The 20,415-nt window shown below is 31.3% G+C and overlaps 1 protein-coding gene and 1 long non-coding RNA gene across 4 annotated transcripts in view; one reads left to right on the plus strand and one right to left on the minus strand.

The window, feature by feature from the left end:
• Window positions 1-20,415, minus strand: part of Slip1 (SLo interacting protein 1) — a 285,185-nt gene that overhangs the window by 69,969 nt on the left and 194,801 nt on the right. Inside the window, exon 6 of one of the 3 annotated variants that reach the window (XM_087412040.1) lies at window positions 10,864-19,708. The exons of the other annotated variants lie outside the window; for them this stretch is intronic. Within the exon in view, the coding sequence (XP_087268166.1) occupies window positions 19,694-19,708 (15 nt within the window). The 3' untranslated portion in view covers window positions 10,864-19,693. Of the gene's footprint in view, window positions 1-10,863; window positions 19,709-20,415 lie in introns of those variants that run through there. 3 annotated transcript variants of the gene reach the window in all.
• On the plus strand, window positions 1,527-14,570 carry LOC147907872 (uncharacterized). The gene is made up of 2 exons (XR_015546993.1): window positions 1,527-10,020; window positions 10,082-14,570. It is a non-coding gene; the product is annotated as an uncharacterized LOC147907872 (long non-coding RNA).

Genomic DNA, 20,415 nt, shown 5'->3' on the forward strand with positions numbered 1-20,415 from the left:
CGATGGTGTGCCATCGATCTCCTAGACAAAAGTCCACGTTATAGTACCGCGTCGCATTTTGGAATGGGTGTGACGATGGTGACCCGCAACGCATTTTGGGATAGATGCGGGATCCGCAGCGGCGGCGGTGGTGCTGGCGCCTGCGGCAGGGTGTGGAGTGGCGGCGGTGGCGGCAGCATCTGCGGCGGTGGAATGTTGGGCGGCGGCGGTGGCGGTGATCCCAATAATATGTGACATCACAACATGGCGACATCATCATATAGTAAACACCGATAGCGCCGGGACTTCCCGCGCCTCCCCTCCTTTCCCCGCGCTTACCAGAACCCCCACGCGCCTTCTCCCCTGCGCCTACGTCTACCCCCACGCGCCCCGCTCAGAGGACCCTCCTGGGTTAGAACCGCCACCGCCGCCATTATACTATTCTCCTTGCTCTTCGCATCACGAAGACGTAAAATTTCGCTTCTGATAACATCGCGCTCTATATCGCGCAATTCATACGATTCTTTGGGAATGATAATTTCCTCATAATAAAACTCTTGTCATAATAAAACTCTTATTTGTCAAATTTATATTGGCTAGATTATAGTATGTTTCAAAGTCCGTCAGACCAAGTTCGTAATCGCTGTTAGAAAGTAACTCACGGCAAGGACGCTACTCTTACCGATCAGCGTAAACATCAGCGACATGTTTCGAACGAGCACTAAGTTAAACTGCACAATGTCAGTTTCTAAATTGTTTATCAATCGACTGCAGAAACTGTAGACAAAGCTGTCTTCAATTGTTCTAATTGTAACGCTGATAAGGCGTGTGATTGTATTCGATTACACTGTTTGCTAGATATCGTTCGAGTTCCTTCGGCGGTCGAAAATTGCCGAAACTGTCAAAGTACACGACGCGATTCTTTCTTTTCGCATACGCTACCCAATGCATATCGGGTCCCTCGGCATTGTCTAGATTTACAATACCGTTCTCGTTTCGACATGCTTCGTCCGGTAATATAGTACGTATAAAGATACCTCTAAAATACGGTATAAAGATACTTCTAAAGTGCATACGGTTTGTAAGTTGTTGCAGTTGCACGTTGATAGTTACTCCCCTCGGTATTTTTAACAATTCATCGATATCTGTTTTTTTTCTACGCGCGATACTTTGTTCGCGCTTGTAGAGAGCGAGATAAATGCCGCGGCCTTCCTTGATGTGATTATAATATTGCAGTTCTTCTAGCTGATGCTGCGCCGTTTTGCTATCGTTCATGACCTTGGCGATTCCCGTTGCCCCGCCAACCAATAACCTGAGAATGCTGCGGTAGAATGGGCAGGACGTCTCCGCGTTTCACTGTTGCAAGTATCCGCTTACTTTTTTTCTTCTTCTTTTTTTTCTTCTTTGTTTTCAAACCTATAAGGCCAATCTTCATTTTGGCCTTTATAGTTGGCCTTTATAGTTTATAGTCCAAACTGCTATAGCTCTTTCTTTGAGAGTCGGATCTCTCGCGATAATGCGTTTCCGCGCCTTCTTGGCGAGTATATTGTCAGCCGCGTGTCATTCAGCGAGATCGCTGTTCGAATACGCTATATCGTAATTGTGACACACAGCATCCAATAGATTAATACCTCGATCACCTCTGGCCAATCGTTTTTCCCGGACTGCAAAACTGATATTCGGGAATTTGCAGTTCGAAAGGAAGCGCATTTATCGCACGATTTAACAAATCTCTCAACGGCGTTCGCCGCAATTTTTTATCAAAGGCGCCGGATCGTCGATATTCGTTTGATGAGTCGGCAAATTGTAATGCTTCAGGCACCGACGGTATCGTTGTACCTCCGAATCTGCTTGTATATGTTCGGGTAATCTGTCCTACAACAGATCTATATAATTTCCAAACTCTCGCAGCAGTATAATTTGAGAACGTTTACGTATACTCGATATCGCTGCAACAGCCAAAATATTGATACTTGGCGAATTTGTTTCCGATCGAAAAAATTGGCTATTTTACATTCTCCAATAACAGTGATGTCATTTCACCGAGCGAGGCGCTTTCGAATTCCATCTTTATCTTTAATGACATGGCATGTGACAAGCAGGACGTGATAAAAGAGTACTTTGCAATGGGATGATACGCGGACGTCGATAGCTTCTATTTCTGTCAGACGTACGCAAAGAAACCGAAGCACCTTAAACGCGATAATGCAGATCTATCCTGTTCAAATAGGAGGGTACCAATCTGAAAAGCGTGTACAACGATTACGTGAATACCAATATGTCTTACATTGGGAGGAGGAGCACCTGAGTCCCGCGGGGGAAGTTCATCGTCGACCTGACATGAGTCTGCCCTGGCGCTTGTCACAGAGTGGGATATGTCGGATATGGAGACCCTGTCGGATTATAACAGCATACTAATAAGTCCCCGATCCGTCTTTCCGGGAGGCAAGACGAGAATTTCTGCGATTTAGGTCGTAAATGTTGGCAGCAAAAGTATGGATTTCTAGTGATTGGCAAGGATACCGATGGGCGATATAGAAAAAAATTTAATGACTTTGCGATACCGTGATGTGATCAGTTGACATAGACAGCAGCAAAGATTGTGAGAAAATAGCTAAAAAGATTGCGAAAACGAACAATTTGATTCGCAAAAAGTACCGCGCTTTGAAGATTGATATCACGTAGAAAATTTATAAGCGTACATATGGAACGCACGGGCGTTTGCCATTCAGAGCGTTTCCGGTCACGATCTAAACGAATTATTTTTTTTTTATTCGTCTGTAATCTCAAGCATTACACCAGTACTTTTAGATTTTGATTCCGGACACTGAGACAAGCGTAGGAAATTTTCGAGCGAATGTCCGCGGGCTTTCGTCATTATTCGGAGGATTCTGTGACCGTTATCTCAATGAATTACTTTTTTTCTGTCGTCAGTGATATCAAACATTACTTTAGTATTTTTATATTTTCCTACAGAACGCGATCTTTAATTGTCTGGACATACATTGGAACTTTTTGGACACATATGAGTGATCTTCAATTGTTTGTTATTTCAATGTGTTCTCCTTTAATTTTCGCTCCAGGTTCGCTCCAAACTTCAACCACATGTGAAATGTTATAAATCCATGTGAATTTTTGCTTTGGGAATTTCCACGAGAAAGTAAAAAATGGGTTGGATTAGGTTAGTTTTTTTAATTTAAAATTTTTTTAAATAAATAATTTATTGTAAGGAAGAGAATTTATATTACATTTTAAAAAGAAATGGAAAATTATATATATTCCAGCAAACGAGAATGAATTAAAATTTTTTTAATGCGTACATTAAAATGAATTGATTGGATTGAAATAGAATTGGATCCGAGCTGACACTAGTTCGATATTTGAAAAAAAAAACATTCACATTTAAGGGTTATAATTTTATTTCTAAGACTTTTATAATAATTATATTTGAAATTAACTATTTCAAATTGGTATTAAAAAATGCACCTTAGTGGGATTATGAATCTTCTACGTTACCCGCTATATTTCTTCAATTGATAAATGTGTTATTCATTCTCTACTTCAATTATTATACAATCAGCTAAATCAGTGCATGAAATTATATAGATATAATAAATATATCATCAGTTAACAGATATAATAAAATATAAACAAGTTACATTACTATGAGACAATATTGGGTAAGTGTCGGATAATTTAATCTTGTTTGGTCGATGTCGCGCCGTGATCAGTGTATAGTAATATTGGAATTTTGTTCGGTTTGCGAGTGTTCATATTAGCGGTCATTCATTTTACTTCTAATCAAATAGAAACAAAAGAACATAGCTCAATTATTTTTACGTTACAACTTTTTTGAACTTAGTTGGATTAATACGAAAAATATCCCACTTATAATTTTAAATAATTTAAGTAGCATTTATGGTCTATTTTTAAATAAAAACTTTTTTTATTCAATTAGATTGAAAAACTGCATTTCGTATTTAGAATATTGAATTGAGCAGTATTCACGAAGCACAGAAAATGCTAATATTATTTTTGGATTGAAAGGCATAGAGATACTAGATGGGGTGAAAAGTAACCTCCTTGACCGCCAGAATGCGCCACTACTGCAAAAAAGTTTATGGTGCCTTGTAGTCCGTTCATATTTAGGCAGACATGCCAAGTGGCAGTGCGATACTGCCCTTAGTTTTGTTTTGAGAGCTGATTGTTGTTGACGTGTTTGCGAAAACGATTTTCGTTCTCTCATAAAACATTATTTTTTGAGAGGCAAAACGGCGAAGGAAACAAAAGAAAAGTTGGATAAATATTATGTGGCTAATACTCCGTCAGATTACACCGTCAAATATTGGTTTCGAGAGTTTTGTGGTGGCCGCAACTCCACTACCGATGAAGTCCGCAGCGGCAGGCCCTCCGATGCGGTTACCGAGGAAAATGTCAAAAAAATACATGAAATGGTGTTGGCTGACCGGAAAGTGAAGGTGCGCGAGCTAGCAGATGCTACAAAGATTAGTACTGAGCGAACACGCCATATTTTGGGCGAGATTCTGCATAAGAAAAAAATTTTTTTCATTCCCAAGGAGGTTACTTTTCACCCCACCTAGTATGCTCTATGGAATTTACATAAATGAATAAAGATGCATTCAGGATTGGAAAGCATAGACATTTGCTTTATGCAATTCCTATAAATGAATAAAAATATATGCAGGATTGAAAAGGATTCATTTTAACATTCATGAATCCATATTTTTGAAATTCTGAATTTATTTTAATCTATTTCAATCCATTCTCGTTTGCTAGGATTCTCGTTTAATTTAAATTTTATTTGTTAATAACTTTTGTAACGAATAACATGCAACAATTCAAATTTGTTGGGAGTCAGGGTCATGATCTGACAACATATGCTAAGGTCATTGGAATTGGTGAGGTCGCCCATTTTTTGAAGCTTTACCTTGCTAACGTTTTGAACGAGAATTAAATCTTTTTCAAATTAATTTGAACGAGATAACGAAAAAATGACTTTCTTATATATATGATGAGAATATTAAGATTTAGTTAAATATTTCATCAGTAATCGGATAATTATTAAATAACAAGGTTACTGTGTTGGAGAGTAATAATAAACATTTGACGTCATATACATGTAGGATAAATGGTCCAACAAATGAACCATTTAAAGATACATTCTGATGTAATCATACTAAAAATAAGGCCTGTTTGGAATTTTTCTTAAAGAAAACTATAAAACATGATTCTAGTTTTTCACATATTTATACATATTTATACATATATTAATATACATGTCATATAAAAATATGTCAATATAAAAAAAAATTTTTGCAGCAATATTTTCATTCCAAAATTCCAAGAAATTAATTGAGAGGCGCAGAGTTGAAAAAATAAAATAACGATTGACATATCTTGAGAACCAATAGCCAAAAATAAAAGAATAAAATTTTTTCTTAAAGTTCATTTTCGTGGTTATCCCGTAAACTAGAATTATTAAAAAATATTGAAAATTCGTGAGTGGACACGTGTTATTAAAAAGTAATGTGAAAAAACGCTTTTTTTCGCTCTAAAAAGTTGGATAAAAAATTTTTAGTGAAACTGATTTATTCTAGTTTACGCGATAGCTAGTCAATCTACAAATACAATGCCGCAAGAATTTTTAAAATCGGTCGATAGTTTTTCCGAAATCGTATCAACCACCCAAAAAACAATGTTTCGAGAAAAATGCATTTAAAGTTTTTTTTTTAATAAAATGATAATTAAACTGTTTACCAGCTATTTAATCAGCGATTCCTGATCCATAAAGTAAGCCTTTAATTTCCTCAAATATTTGACTGGACAAAAAGAAATTTTGGCTGTAGAATCGTTAATTCTTCGAATTTCTTTCTAAAATTTTAATAGTTCTTATTCTTGAAATATTGTACAATCAAAATATGCAATAAAAAAAATCGATTTTTTTGAAAATTTTACATCGGAATGTACCATTAAATTTCAGAGGCTTATATCTTTCTCAATTATTGAGTTGAAGATCTTTGGCATACAGTTTATGAATTCAGTTGCATCCTATAAACAATAACTCTGAAGTTATTTTTGTAAGTTTAACTACAATTTGGATTATTTCAAGAAACGGGAAGTGGTTCATTGTGTACAAGGGATGTGTACACAATGAGCCATGCTATTTTTAATAATGAACTACATATTTTATACTGCGAATTGTTGGGATTATTTTAGTTTTAATATATTTTAAAATATTTATTTTTAGGAAATAAATAATTATAAGATGGTAACGATTTATGAGGCTAATCGCCGCGTTTTTCTGCCAGATTCTTTCGTTTTTAGTGAAAATGTGTTGAGTATATTTTTATTAAGATTATAGGTGAGGGAAGAGGCCGTATTCTAAATAATTACCACAATAAATTATTATTTTAAAGGTTATTGTAAAAAAGATTATGTGTGTGGTCTGAACCATAGTTTATTGTTCACATCAAAATAATCCATTGTAAACTATCTAATCTTTTCCACGATACTCTCCAAAATAATGATAAATAATGGTAATGTGGTAAAATAATACACAACAGAAAAAAAGTTGCTTACAGAATAATAAATATGCACACAAAACTATTGCATAATGAAAAAAATGAGGTATAACAAAAACATAAAAAATGTATAAAACTTACAAAAAAATTTTGTAACTCAAATTTCTTAAAATGTGATATTACATTGTAGGGAACTACGTTCTCAATGCCTCACTAGCGCAGCGAGCGGAGGAAGCCTAGGGACTTTGTAGGTTGCGAGTTGCCTACAAGCAGCGTCAGAGAAAAATAAGAAGTCAGATAGACGGCACTCATCCTGTACGGTCGTATTCATACGTGTTCCTGGAATAAATTCATTGTTACTAATTACGAGCAAAGTGGTCGATCTTTACACCTTACATCACGTCACATGACAAGAGTGGGCTTGTCTTGAGAATTAGACTCGTCAATCGAGTCACATATTCCCACAACATGGCTATTTTTGGCGCAATCTGCCAGTCGACTGGGGAACCGAGGAGGAATTCAAATGCGAATCACTGCATGATAACAATCTAGATTTGTCTCAATACTATGTTTCGAAGAATATATATAATACATTTATCTTAGAACTTTGATTATATGCCGATTATGTTTTTAAACTTGCAATAATCCGAGATACTAATAATCCTCTCCAAATTATAATAAATTAAAATTTGTAAAGAACTCAATCAATAAGAAAAAGGCTCAAATAATTTATAAAATTAATAATAAGTATAGGACTACGAGCCAAACAAGGTCTTAATGCTGTGTTATTATGAAACAAAAGTTTATTATAACATATATCTTGAAACTAACGTGATTCTAATATTAACACATATAAAAAATAAGAGCATAAAAAACCACAGCATAAGTTATAGTTTGTGATATTTAATTATTATTACATTAATTAAAACATTAAACGTTTCGGCCACAATCTGGCCATCTTCAGTAATTCAATAATATTCTTAAAACGCAGAGTTACATCTAGTTGACATTAAATTCAACAGTCGAGAATTGTAATTAAATAAACATGTTCTTTTATATGTGAAGATGCTTCATACAGTAATCTTACAACGTCAATCAAGAAAAGTGTAGAACAAGAATTTCCAGATTCTAAATAAAATTGTATATATTAAAATCTTCTAGTCGGAATGTAAAGAAATAGAATCATTACCTGTTTTACAGCAAAAAAACCAAACGATAAATCTCGAGTATTTCTTTTACACAGTTAGAATTTTGTCGTGACATTATGTGTTGTTATTTGTCCTATCATATATTTTACCACTATTTATATATCTGAGTCAAAAATTTTTAGAAAGTTCTAGAATTGTTTATTAACGGAAAGAGACATCCTTCTTTAGAAGAGGAAAATAAACCTCAGGCAAACCTTCCGTGTCACTTTGCTTATTGATACCACTTGTTTGTCTTTTTATATGTATCATTTCCGAAATTCTTCTTTTCGCTAAAGATTGTTCTATATCTAAAATTCTTATATTATCCCAATCTAATTCATGCATCTCATTCATACGGTGACGTGAAACCACAGAAATTTCGGAAGAAGGTTTTCTTATATCGGCCTTATGTTCTTTAATCCGAGTTTTTAATTTCCTTTTAGTTTGGCCAACATAAGACGATTCACAGTTTAAGCAATTAATTTTATAAACTACTCCGCATTGGTCATCCTTAGGCAAAGAATCCTTTCCTGTCTTAATAAATGTATTCAATTTATTCATAGGTTTAGAAGCTATATTAAAACCGTACACATGTGAAAGTTTTTTAAAATTTTTCCGAAACTTTGCCCAAATATGGTATCGTGAAAAATTTTTTTGAAGTAACATTAGAGTCACATTCATTATTAATTTCTTTACGATTTTGATCTAAATTAGTTCTGTTTTCCAACGTTTTAATTCTATTATTTATTGTAGAAAATATAAACTTTAAAGGATAATCATTATTTAGAAACGTGTGAATTAATTCAGAGATGTTTTTTTCATGAAATTTAGGATGGGATAAGAATAGAATTCTATCAAATTGCCCAATAATAACTCCCCTTTTGTGTTCTAACGGATGATTCGAAAAATAATTAAGATATCTCCCAGAATTAGTAGGTTTTTTATAAATATCGAAGATGATATTTCCTTCCTGTCTCATTAATTTAACATCTAGGAAATGTATGCCATTATCATCGCCAAAGTCCATAGTAAATTTAAGCCTTTCATGATATGAGTTAAACAATTCTAGAACTCCTTCAACTTTTTCTTTGTGTATAGCTAATACAATATCGTCCACATAACGAAAATAAAAAAATGAATTAATGTTATTCTTGGTAATGATTTCTTGTTCAAAATCTTGTAAAACAATGTTCGCCAGTATGGGAAACAAAGGAGAATCCATTGGCATGCCAAAAATCTGTTTAAATATTTTATTATCAAAACTAAAAAATGTAGAATTAATTATAATCATAATTGCTTTGATAAATTCATGTAAAGGAATCGAAGTCTTATTCTCCATAAAATTCCACCTACGTTCAATGCTTTTTGATACTAATTCGGACGGAATATTCGTGTACATGGAGACCACGTCAAATGATATATTACTAAAATTTGTATCAATTGCTTTACCATTGAGTTTATTTACTAAATCAAAGCTGTTTTTAACAAAACTGAAATTTTTTATATTATTATTGTCAATGATTTCTTTTATGAAAGTCGCCAGTGGATAAAAAGCACTATTAATACAACTGACAATTAATCTTAAAGGGTGACCTTTTTTGTGAATTTTTGGCAAACCGTAAGATCTCGGAAGTTCGCCGTCCGAAACGTACAATTTTTTATATAAATTAGAATCAATGTACCCCTTATTTTTCCAATTTTTTAATAATTTACCAATTTCAACAGTTATTTTCTTAGTGGGATCTTTTTTGATTGAATCGTATGTAGTATGATCATTAAAAATCTCATACATTTTTTCTTTATAGCTATCTCGACTCATAATTACGGTGGTATTCCCTTTATTCGCTTTAGTAATTAAAATATCAGGACAATTAAAAGGAAATTAAAAACTCAGATTAAAGAACATAAGGCCGATATAAGAAAACCTTCTTCCGAAATTTCTGTGGTTTCACGTCACCGTATGAATGAGATGCATGAATTAGATTGGGATAATATAAGAATTTTAGATATAGAACAATCTTTAGCGAAAAGAAGAATTTCGGAAATGATACATATAAAAAGACAAACAAGTGGTATCAATAAGCAAAGTGACACGGAAGGTTTGCCTGAGGTTTATTTTCCTCTTCTAAAGAAGGATGTCTCTTTCCGTTAATAAACAATTCTAGAACTTTCTAAAAATTTTTGACTCAGATATATAAATAGTGGTAAAATATATGATAGGACAAATAACAACACATAATGTCACGACAAAATTCTAACTGTGTAAAAGAAATACTCGAGATTCATCGTTTGGTTTTTTTGCTGTAAAACAGGTAATGATTCTATTTCTTTACATTCCGACTAGAAGATTTTAATATATACAATTTTATTTAGAATCTGGAAATTCTTGTTCTACACTTTTCTTGATTGACGTTGTAAGATTACTGTATGAAGCATCTTCACATATAAAAGAACATGTTTATTTAATTACAATTCTCGACTGTTGAATTTAATATCAACTAGATGTAACTCTGCGTTTTAAGAATATTATTGAATTACTGAAGATGGCCAGATTGTGGCCGAAACGTTTAATGTTTTAATTAATGTAATAATAATTAAATATCACAAACTATAACTTGTGCTGTGGTTTTTTATGCTCTTATTTTTTATATGTGTTTATTATAACATACGTTTCGATCCTAATTGGGTCATTCTCAATGTTGAAACCAATATAATTTAAAAAAAACGACTTATTTGAAGAACACTAACATGACAAACACATGAAATAATTTAAACGATAATTATAATAATATCTATATAAACGCAGTGTATGTAAAAATTTCCATTATGAATGATATTGAGCGTTGTTCAGTATATCAATGTGAGAAATTAGATATCAAAAAATTCGGATAAAAATTTGAATGTGTAGAAACATTACGACGTATGTGGTCATTAGTCATTAGTTTTTTATATAAGTTTTTTTTTATAGTTTGAATTCAATCCTACTACAAAAATAGATAATATATTAAGAAATATGTTTGGATGCATTCACTTGTAATTTTACAGTATTTGTACGAGTATATGAGGAATGATATAATTATAGTAAATATTCATTTTTTAAATAAAATTGCAATATTGTATAACTAAAAGCAAATATATACAATAATATATTAATATTTTTTTATTTTTCACATTACAATGGTTTTATTAAATAGAAATATATGGAAACTATGGGTAAGATAACGAATGTCCTGTATGGGTAAGATGACGCTCTCATTGAAGCAGATTATAGGTTATGTACTCACGCGTGACCACACATGACGTTTTTGCAACGCAAATAATAAATAATTTGATGCTCATAGGTCAAATCTTTATCCTACAATACACTCAATATGACTATAATATAGACATTTCTGAAGAAGAGAAGAATTATATAATATGTATACATTGTTCCTATATATTACACAGTTTTCCATAATACCTTCATAATATCACAATCAAAAATTAACATTTATATTTTATAATATAACTTTCACGTTGTCTCATATAAAATACCTACTTGATTAAAATAAGGCTAATTATGAACATTTTTCTGTGTGATATTAAGATATTAGATTTCATGTGACATAATTGTGACATCCAAGTTTAGTTCTAATGTTCTTTAATAATTTTATTTAAATCTTACTTTTTTTACTATACACAGTAGTAAGTAGGTATATTTTACTATTAAGTTTATTACGTAATTACTACATATAGTACATATAATACATAAATATAATTATGTTAATGTTAACATTTTTCAATAATTTTATTTTCATAAATTATATAAAGATTTTATTTTGTTTATATTTTTCCCTAAAACTTCTTATAATATATAAAAGCAACATAAACATATCATAATAAATCTTTTTTTGTCCATAAAAAGTATATTTTTAACTTAAATTGACTTTTCGTCATCTTCTACTAAAAGTCATCTTATCCACATATAGAGGCAAGATAACGAAATTGTCATTAAAAAAATTAAATTTTAAAGAATTGTAATTTATTTAACAACTTTATAATTTTTACAAATAATAACTAAGACTGTAGTGAACTTGAAAAAAAAATAAATCAATCTCTTTACCACAGAAATTAGGAAAAATCGACAAACTTTAAGGTCGTCATCTTATCCCCCTTTTCTCACTTTTTATTTGTTTTAGTTTTATTTTTTACTTTTAATTGTTCAATAAGTATTTTTAACTGTTTGTTCATGTATTTATAATATTTTTAACCTTTATAAATAACTCAAGATATCTCAAGATATTCGTTATATATATAAGTTTTAATTTTAATCATGTAATATAACCTCGTTTTATTATTAGATATATAATTTTCTTCGATTTATATATATAACTGAAACATTATTATGAAATTTTGTATATGAATTCAGGAAATTATTTTAACTAGCGACTTACATTCATTCTTATCTAAAGTTTTTTGTCATATATACAAGTTTCAATTTTACCTATGTAACTGTTTTATCTTTAGATATACAATTTTTTATTTTATTTATATAATTGAAACATCATTTTTGCGAAATTTTGATTATGAGTTGAGAAAATTATTTTATATAATGACTTACATTTAATTTAGCATACTATTTTATACAATCTTTTCTAAACAATATATTTCTAGATAATATTCATAATTGGATCATCTATCAGTTTGAGAGTGCAATTGTTAACCTTTGCGAGTCTTTAAAGTCATTTTATAAGATAGTCGTTGATAACCACATACGCCGTAATTTTTCTACACATTCAAATTTTTATCTGAATTTTTTGGCATCTAATTTCTCACATTGATGTACTGAACAACGCTCAATACCATCTATAATAGAAATTTTACATACACTACAATGAGTTTATATAGATATTATTATAATTATCGTTTAAATTATTTTATGTGTTTATCATGTTAGTTCTTTTAAATAAATCATTTTTCTTTAATTGTATTAGTTTCAACATTGAGAATGATCCAATTAGGAAACGTATGTTATAATAAACTTTTGTTTCATAATAACACAGTATTAAGACCTTGCTTGGCTCGTAACCTTATACTTATTATTAGTTTTATCAATCAATATTATATCAATATTATATCAATCCAACATAATTTACTTTTAGTAACACAATGTAATTACCATTAACAAATCCATGCGGCAATCTCATTACTTAATAATTACTCGATTACTGATGTAATATTCATCCATCTCAATATTCTCATCATGTATATAAGGAAGTCATTTCTTTGTTACCTCATTCGGACTAAATAATTTCATATGATTTGAATAAAAAAAGAATATTTTTATAAATATGCAAACGTATGAAAACGAAATAGGATTTTATAAAAACACAAAATATTTTCTATATAATTTTTTGTTTTTACAATAGAAAATTTGTTTTCAAACCAGAGAATTTGTGTTTTTATCTGATCAAAACAAATTCTCTGCTGTATAAACAAAAATTATATAGAAATAATGTCTCAGCAAATGGAGAGTGGGGGAGACCGGGAAAAAAGTAACATGGGACAATAGTAACATCGTTAATATTTCTTGAACTATAATAGATACGTGTGTGCGGCTGCATGGTAAAATTCTGTAGACAGATTAGCATTGAATCGTTCGTTACATGTTGATTTTCGCGGAACGTGCACGAGTGTAGGAGCAGAAATTATTTTTTTCATGCATTAAGTAAGTTTTATTGCGTACACAAAATCTAAAATATTTTTTTTTCTTTATAATGAAGACATAAAGTATTATCATAATATGTTTTAATGATTATCTCTGTTGATGGTTTACATTTGGGTTGATTTTTATCTAAGTCTATATTTAAAAAATTTACTGTAAATCATAAAATATTATTAAGGAGCAATAATATTAGGTGTTGGAATTAATTCGTAGCGTTTTTTAATGAAAGAATGTTATTTATTTCACATGAGCATTAAAAAATACATTAATGAAAGTACTTCCCATCACTTGTAAAACGCTACGAATTAATTCCAACACCTAATAACACCGATGCCTAGAGGGCAGTTGTAATATTATAATTATCCCCAAAGTTACTTGATTTTATTTTAGTATTATTTTGTATAACGTTATTTCTATTTTTCTTCATAGAATCCTCTTTACAAGAAAAGACAGATAAGAGAAAAACTATATAAAAGAAATGTTTTCGTACAAACAGACATTTAAAGAAGTTATAAAGAAACAGTATATCTTATGTTGTGTTATATACCTCTGACAAATGTAGTATAATTACGAGGGCAAGTCAATAAGTTTTTAGAAAAACATAGTAAAACACATTTTTTTAAATTCATTTTTATTTCTCAACATAGTCTCCTTTCAGCTCAATACACTTGCTCCAACGATTCTTCAACTTTTTCAAGCCGACCAAATAATATGATTTGACCAAGCCTTCAAAATAAGCCTCTGTTTCGGCGATGAGCTACTCTCTGGTGGTGAATCTCTTTCCTCCGAACCATTTCTTCAGGTTTGGGCTAAATGTCTAATAGTCGCATGGGGCTAAATCTGGCGGTGCAAAATTGAAATCACTGTGCCATGTGATATCACTATGCCTGTGGCCTCAACATGCTCGTGTACTTTCACTCGTCGATCAGCCAAAACAATATTGTGGACTTTATCAATGATTTCTGGCGTAGCAGCCTCAATTGGACGTCCCGAACGAAGTGTATCACATGTGGATGTACGACCACGTTTAAATTCATTCACCCAATTGTATACAGTCGTAAACGCTGGTGCAGATGTGCTATGAACATTATCCAACTCGGCTTTGATTTCTTTCGCCATTAAACTTTTCATATGTAGATGTTTGATCACTGCACGAAACTCGTTTTTTTTTCCATTTTACAAAAAATATGAAGTTTGTTCGCTTTAATCATCTACAGAAATGAAACCACGCGATGAATTCCGTTCAAAATTTGACAGTAATCAGCTGAAAGATGCTACTTGTCAAAAAGTAATGTGACATGACACTGCGAGTGTCCTGTGACAGATTTTCTAAGAACTTATTGACTTGTCCTCGTACTTTTCTTATTTAAGGATTAAATTATTGCTTGAGCAATGTGTCAATCATGCGTATTATAAATTAAGTCAATGTGCGGTGTTAGTGAAAAATTCAAATATTTTGTACTATTTTTAAGACAAAACTATATTACTAATAAATTTATGCGATGCTGCGAACACTTTGCGTAAAATTTATGATAAGAATTCTATTAGAATGTGAACTAATAATCTATGATTTAGATTATAGCGACACATTTTGTCATCACGATTGTATAAAATAAAAATGCGTCGAATTTCAGAGAAAGTCATGTACCGTTGTCCAACACATATGCCGCATGCAACGTTGCTTACACACACAACATTTCAGCGAAATAATAGAAGCATTTAAATGCTTCTACTGTTTCTTATGACAATTTGCGCCAGTTTCTTTCCTCGCAACATATCGCAAATCAGAATGAAATATATGTATCAAATTATTTAACTATAAATCGTATTTTGTAATTATAATTTTTTGGTTTCAGAAATGCAGTTGGAACTCGAGAAGCTTTGTTCAGCTTCCGGATTCTGTTCCAAAGGTGCAGAGACATGAGCAGTGATGTGTATGCTTGCTTCGTTGACTACCATTCGACAAAGTCCAACACTTAAAGATGAGGTGTTACAGAGTATAAGACTGGATAAGAAGGACGTGAGAGTGATCGTGAACCTGTATTGGAACTAAGAAGCCACTATTAAGCAACAAAGCGAGAATATAGAGCTGGTTAGAATCCTGAGGGACAGAGCTGTATACTGTCCCTTCTTTTTTTTAACATTTATTCAGAGTTTATATTTCGGGAGGCTATTGAGAACTCTGAGGCATAAATCCTTCTCAATAGGCAGAGACTCAATAACATCAGATGCGCAGATGACTTCGCTGATAATTCAGCGGTCTTGCAAAAACTCATACGAGTTACACTGGTCAATCAGCAATAGGATATCTAGATATTAATGTGGATAAAATCAAACTAATGATATCAGTAAGATTATATCCCGTACGACCACCTGAACATCAATGGGAATCATATTGAGAGAGTCCACAAATACACATATCTTGGTACCAATGTATCAATGACCAGTGAGATCACTCACAGGAGATCAGATGTTGGATAAAGAAGTCCAGAGCCGTCTTCAACAGAAGTGGCCTGAAAAGCCACAATTTACAATAAGTATGAATAAGGTCGGATTCCTGAGGTGCTACGTCTTCTCGGTCCTCTATTATGGAGTTGAGTCGCGGACTTTAACCGAAGCGACGGAGAGCCTGGAAGCTTTTGAGATGTGGCTCTACCGCAGAATGCTGCGAGTATCTTGAACGCAAAGGATGACCTGCGTCGGATGTACAAAGAGAGTACCCAAAACTGTCAAATGCAAACTGCAATACCTAGGCATTATGCGAAACGAGTTTAGATATTAATTACTGCAGTGCATCCTCCAGGGTAAGATCTATGGCAAAAGAGGACAGGAAACGGATATCCTGGTTGAAAAACTTGAGGACTTGGTTCGGGAGATCGATCTCGGGACTATTCAGAGCGACGGCCAACAAAGTGATGATAGCCCAGATGGTAACTTACATCCGAACCGGATAGACACGACAAGAAGGAGAGGAATTATGATTTTTCGCGGTTTGAATGAACTTATTTGAATAACATAAAGGTAATGGTAAATTGTAACGACTTGCTGAAATATTTTCATTTATTGAGAAAATTCTGGGACAGAGCATGGAATGAGCGAACGTTCTCGCGAGTAGAAAAGCCAGGAATTCGATTGTAAGATTCCGAAAAAATAACACATGTGTAGATACTTGATAATTAAATAAAAAACTTAACACGATTTTGAATTTCGATAATTTCTATATCGCTACCACTGTTATAAAACTCCTTCGTGAAAATCCTTTGAACTCCGAACACGTCTCAAAATGCCAAAGATTATATTGTACATGCTGCATTAAACAATAAACAAATCTATATTAAAAATATATTGCTTTGAAAAATTATCTTTTCCCTAATCTCTTCTTCATTCCTTCTACATGTTCATAATATTAAATTACTTAATAAGAAAGCGCGTTCGGCTGATCGACTTATATTATTAAAATATTATTAAAATTGTGCTCGTTCTATTGTTAAAATCCATAAAAGTCGTAAAATAAGTACTTACTGTATCTTTTTAATAAAATCGCGTGCAAGAAAGTACATTTCAATAATTTGTGACTATTATACGTCAAAATTTTATTAATAATAAATGCGATGCGTTAAAAGAATTGTATGAAGTTTATGATAGAATTTCAATCATAAAGTACGAATTGGTAATATGTTCTTCAAATAAAATTGTATACACTGCGCTGTACACTATACACTTAAAGTAAGAAATAAATTCATGTTTTATTAAAAAAATGTATAAAATGTGATACTTAAATATAATATTACTCAATTTTTTAAATCATTTTCAATCCTCTTTTTCTTTTACTTCTATTCAGCGGTTTAGAATTATGTATGATAAAAAGGCGCATGATTTTTCTTTAAATAAGTTAATTAAATTATTCAAATAAAAATTGAATAATAAAAAATTATAATTCTATTCCTTATTTCTTTCTGAGTTTCCTCCACAATCCTAAAATATTTTTTTTTTCGCTTACTTCTATAACATCATCTACTTATCACGTAACTTCAAGACCTGCACGTTCTTCTTTTTCTTTCGCGAGTGGAAATGAGTCTTCCCCCTTTCCCTCCAATTAAGAATCTATCAATAATGATAGCTGTTCAGTAATAGTATGTATACAGTTCAATAAGTATTCGATAGCTACTCAATAACAGTTTAATAATAGTTTAATAATAGTTCGATAATTAGAATGGCTCGGCCATTTGTAGTATATTATTTAAAAATTTAAATTAATTTTTATGTTATAAATTTAATAAAATTTAATATTTTAATTTAAATTAAAAAATTAAAAAATAAAAATTTTGGGATATTATATGACTAACATCTCAACGAATGACTCTCTTTTACTTAAATTATTTTTCAATCTAACTTTGACATCGTGATTTTTAAATTTGTTATAATGGGTTGACAATGCTTGGATGCGATCGTTGTTGGAGATGGGCTTGAGTTTCACTATCTGCCATTCAACTAAACAATTGATTGGCACAACATTAGATTATGTTGAAGATGGTTATTTCTCACCATATTTCCACTGCGACAGCATTATTGGAGGTCGGAACTACGATCGTATGAGACGCAGTTCGATAGATTTTATAATGTGATAAGCAGTAATTTTTTATTGCTGAAGATGGTTCAAATATTGAGCCGAAACGTACAAAATTGAATTTGTGACATATTAATAGGTATCAGTTAACATTGCTCAATATATAATAATATCCAGCGCTAACTCCTAACGCTCATTTGTATTTTGTCGTTATTTTTTCATTGTATTAAAAATTAAAATATTATAATTAGTTTTAACTACATTATATCATAAATAGTCATAAAAATACCATATTTATTTAATGAAATTATGAGCAGGAAGAAAAGAAAACGTGAGAGTTGGAAAGTGCGAATAATATGGTAAGTATAGGACCGCAATGGGTGAGGCAAAGAGAAGTGCATCCTACAATGAATGGGAGAGAGAAAACAACAGATAAGAAAGAGAAAGAAGGAACAAAACCCTCCTTCCCTTTCTAACACAGTCTGCGCTTCTTCTTCCCTCGGATCCAGTGTCTGTGATGCACTTTCCTCTTCCTGACCCCTCACTCACACATACATACCACATATACGCACATATAGTGAGTTAGAACCGGCTATGTTATAATATTATATAACTTTACTATACATGGTTGAATTTGGAAAAAATAATCTTTAATTTGTTTAAAAAAATTTGAAAAATTTGAAAAAACTTAGGTGATGGAAATATATTGTTAAACAAAAAAATTAAGAAAATTTTTTTTTAATAACTTTAAAGTACTCTTGAAACCGCAAACTCACAAATTTTATTTAAAAATTTAATTTCCATTTTTTATACTTCCGATGATATTCGGCTCAAAAGGGAAATACTGTCTTTTTTCAAAAGAGTGTTTCACTTCTTAAACATGAGTTAGCGCACGTATAAAAAAATATGTGTTTCTTAAATTTTTGTATTTAACAACATATTTCATGGAAAATCAAATCAGTGGATAGTTGTGAAACGTTCCTTATAAGTTCGCAAAAACCTCGGTTCGCAATTTGAGAGACTACAAACATGGTATATAAATTCACATAAAATTATTTAACACACTTAAGATCTAATTGCTGGTACAGGCATTGCTTTTTACTCATTGTGTATTCACACATTATACGGTTATACTAACAATAAGTTGTTTATTATTATATATCTTTACGTCAATTTATGTACGACGGCTCTAACAAGGGACTGACAAGGGACGCTAAGCAACTCAAAAATTCAAAAAATTTTGAAACTTTGTGTGCAATAGAGTAGTTTTATTTGTAACACAAAACTATTTTTTGTTCGCGCGGAATTATAATTTTAGGAGGTGAAACATTCCTTCAAAAAAATGGGTTTTTTCTTTTGAAGCAAATATCGTCGAAACTATTAGATACTAAGAGAGAGGAAAAAATTTTCAGAATGAAAATTGAATGGTTTCATGGAGTACTTTACAACTATAATCAAATTTTTTAAAATTATTTCTTTATTTTATTTCCCATCCCTATTTAAAAAAATTTTTTAATTTTTATATAACGCAAATTAAAGAACATTTTACGCTGAAAACAATGATGTATAATATAGTTATGTTCTGAAGAATCATTTTTCAAATATGAACGAAAACATCTATGTATACGTGATCCGTAGATATTCATTTCATCAACTGCGTTGACTGAGCGAGATAGGGTGAAAGACAAATATAATACAATCCATCATCACAGTGTCAGTATAGCAGCAACTATTGAAATAAGAACTTTTATATAATAACAATAACAACAATAATAATAATAACAGCGTGTTAAACCTAAAACCTGTCAAATATTTTTATGATATACATATTATACGTAAAGGAGTGTACACTATGTTTTATAATTATATTGTACACTATGTTTTTATAATTAAAAAAAAGTATGAATAAAAAAATTGTTATTTTTATAAAATATCATTCATTTAATTTTGGCTTTTGATAAAGCAGCCAGTTGCAATGTATTTAAAAAAGAAAAGATATTATATTAATAGTGATTCCGCACAAACAAAAAATAATTTTGTGTTACAGACAAACTACTCTATTTGCAACAAATTACCTGCTTTCTTTTATATGTTCAGCGATATTAGGAGTGTGATTTAGTTTTGAAGGTTTTCTAAGAGATCATTAATATCAGTGTTGTCGAAAACATTCTAATCACAGCTATTATTTCTTAATACTTTAATATTACTCCATGATATTTAATCGTTTACTAATAATAGACGCAGTAAACATCATGTTTACACCATTTAAAAAATGGATCTTCCTAAAAAGTATTTTCGATATGTGTTGCTTTTATTTTTAATTAGAAGAAACGGCGGCTGAAGGTTATAGAATTCTGATAGAAATTTATGATGATGTTGCTCCATCAATTAAGACATGTAAATATTGATTCTGTCGAAGTCGATTTTCAATATTAA

Source organism: Acromyrmex echinatior, chromosome 12, assembly GCF_024713525.1.
Source record: "Acromyrmex echinatior isolate Ae372 chromosome 12, ASM2471352v2, whole genome shotgun sequence".
In the NCBI taxonomy this organism is placed as follows: Eukaryota; Metazoa; Arthropoda; class Insecta; order Hymenoptera; family Formicidae; genus Acromyrmex; species Acromyrmex echinatior.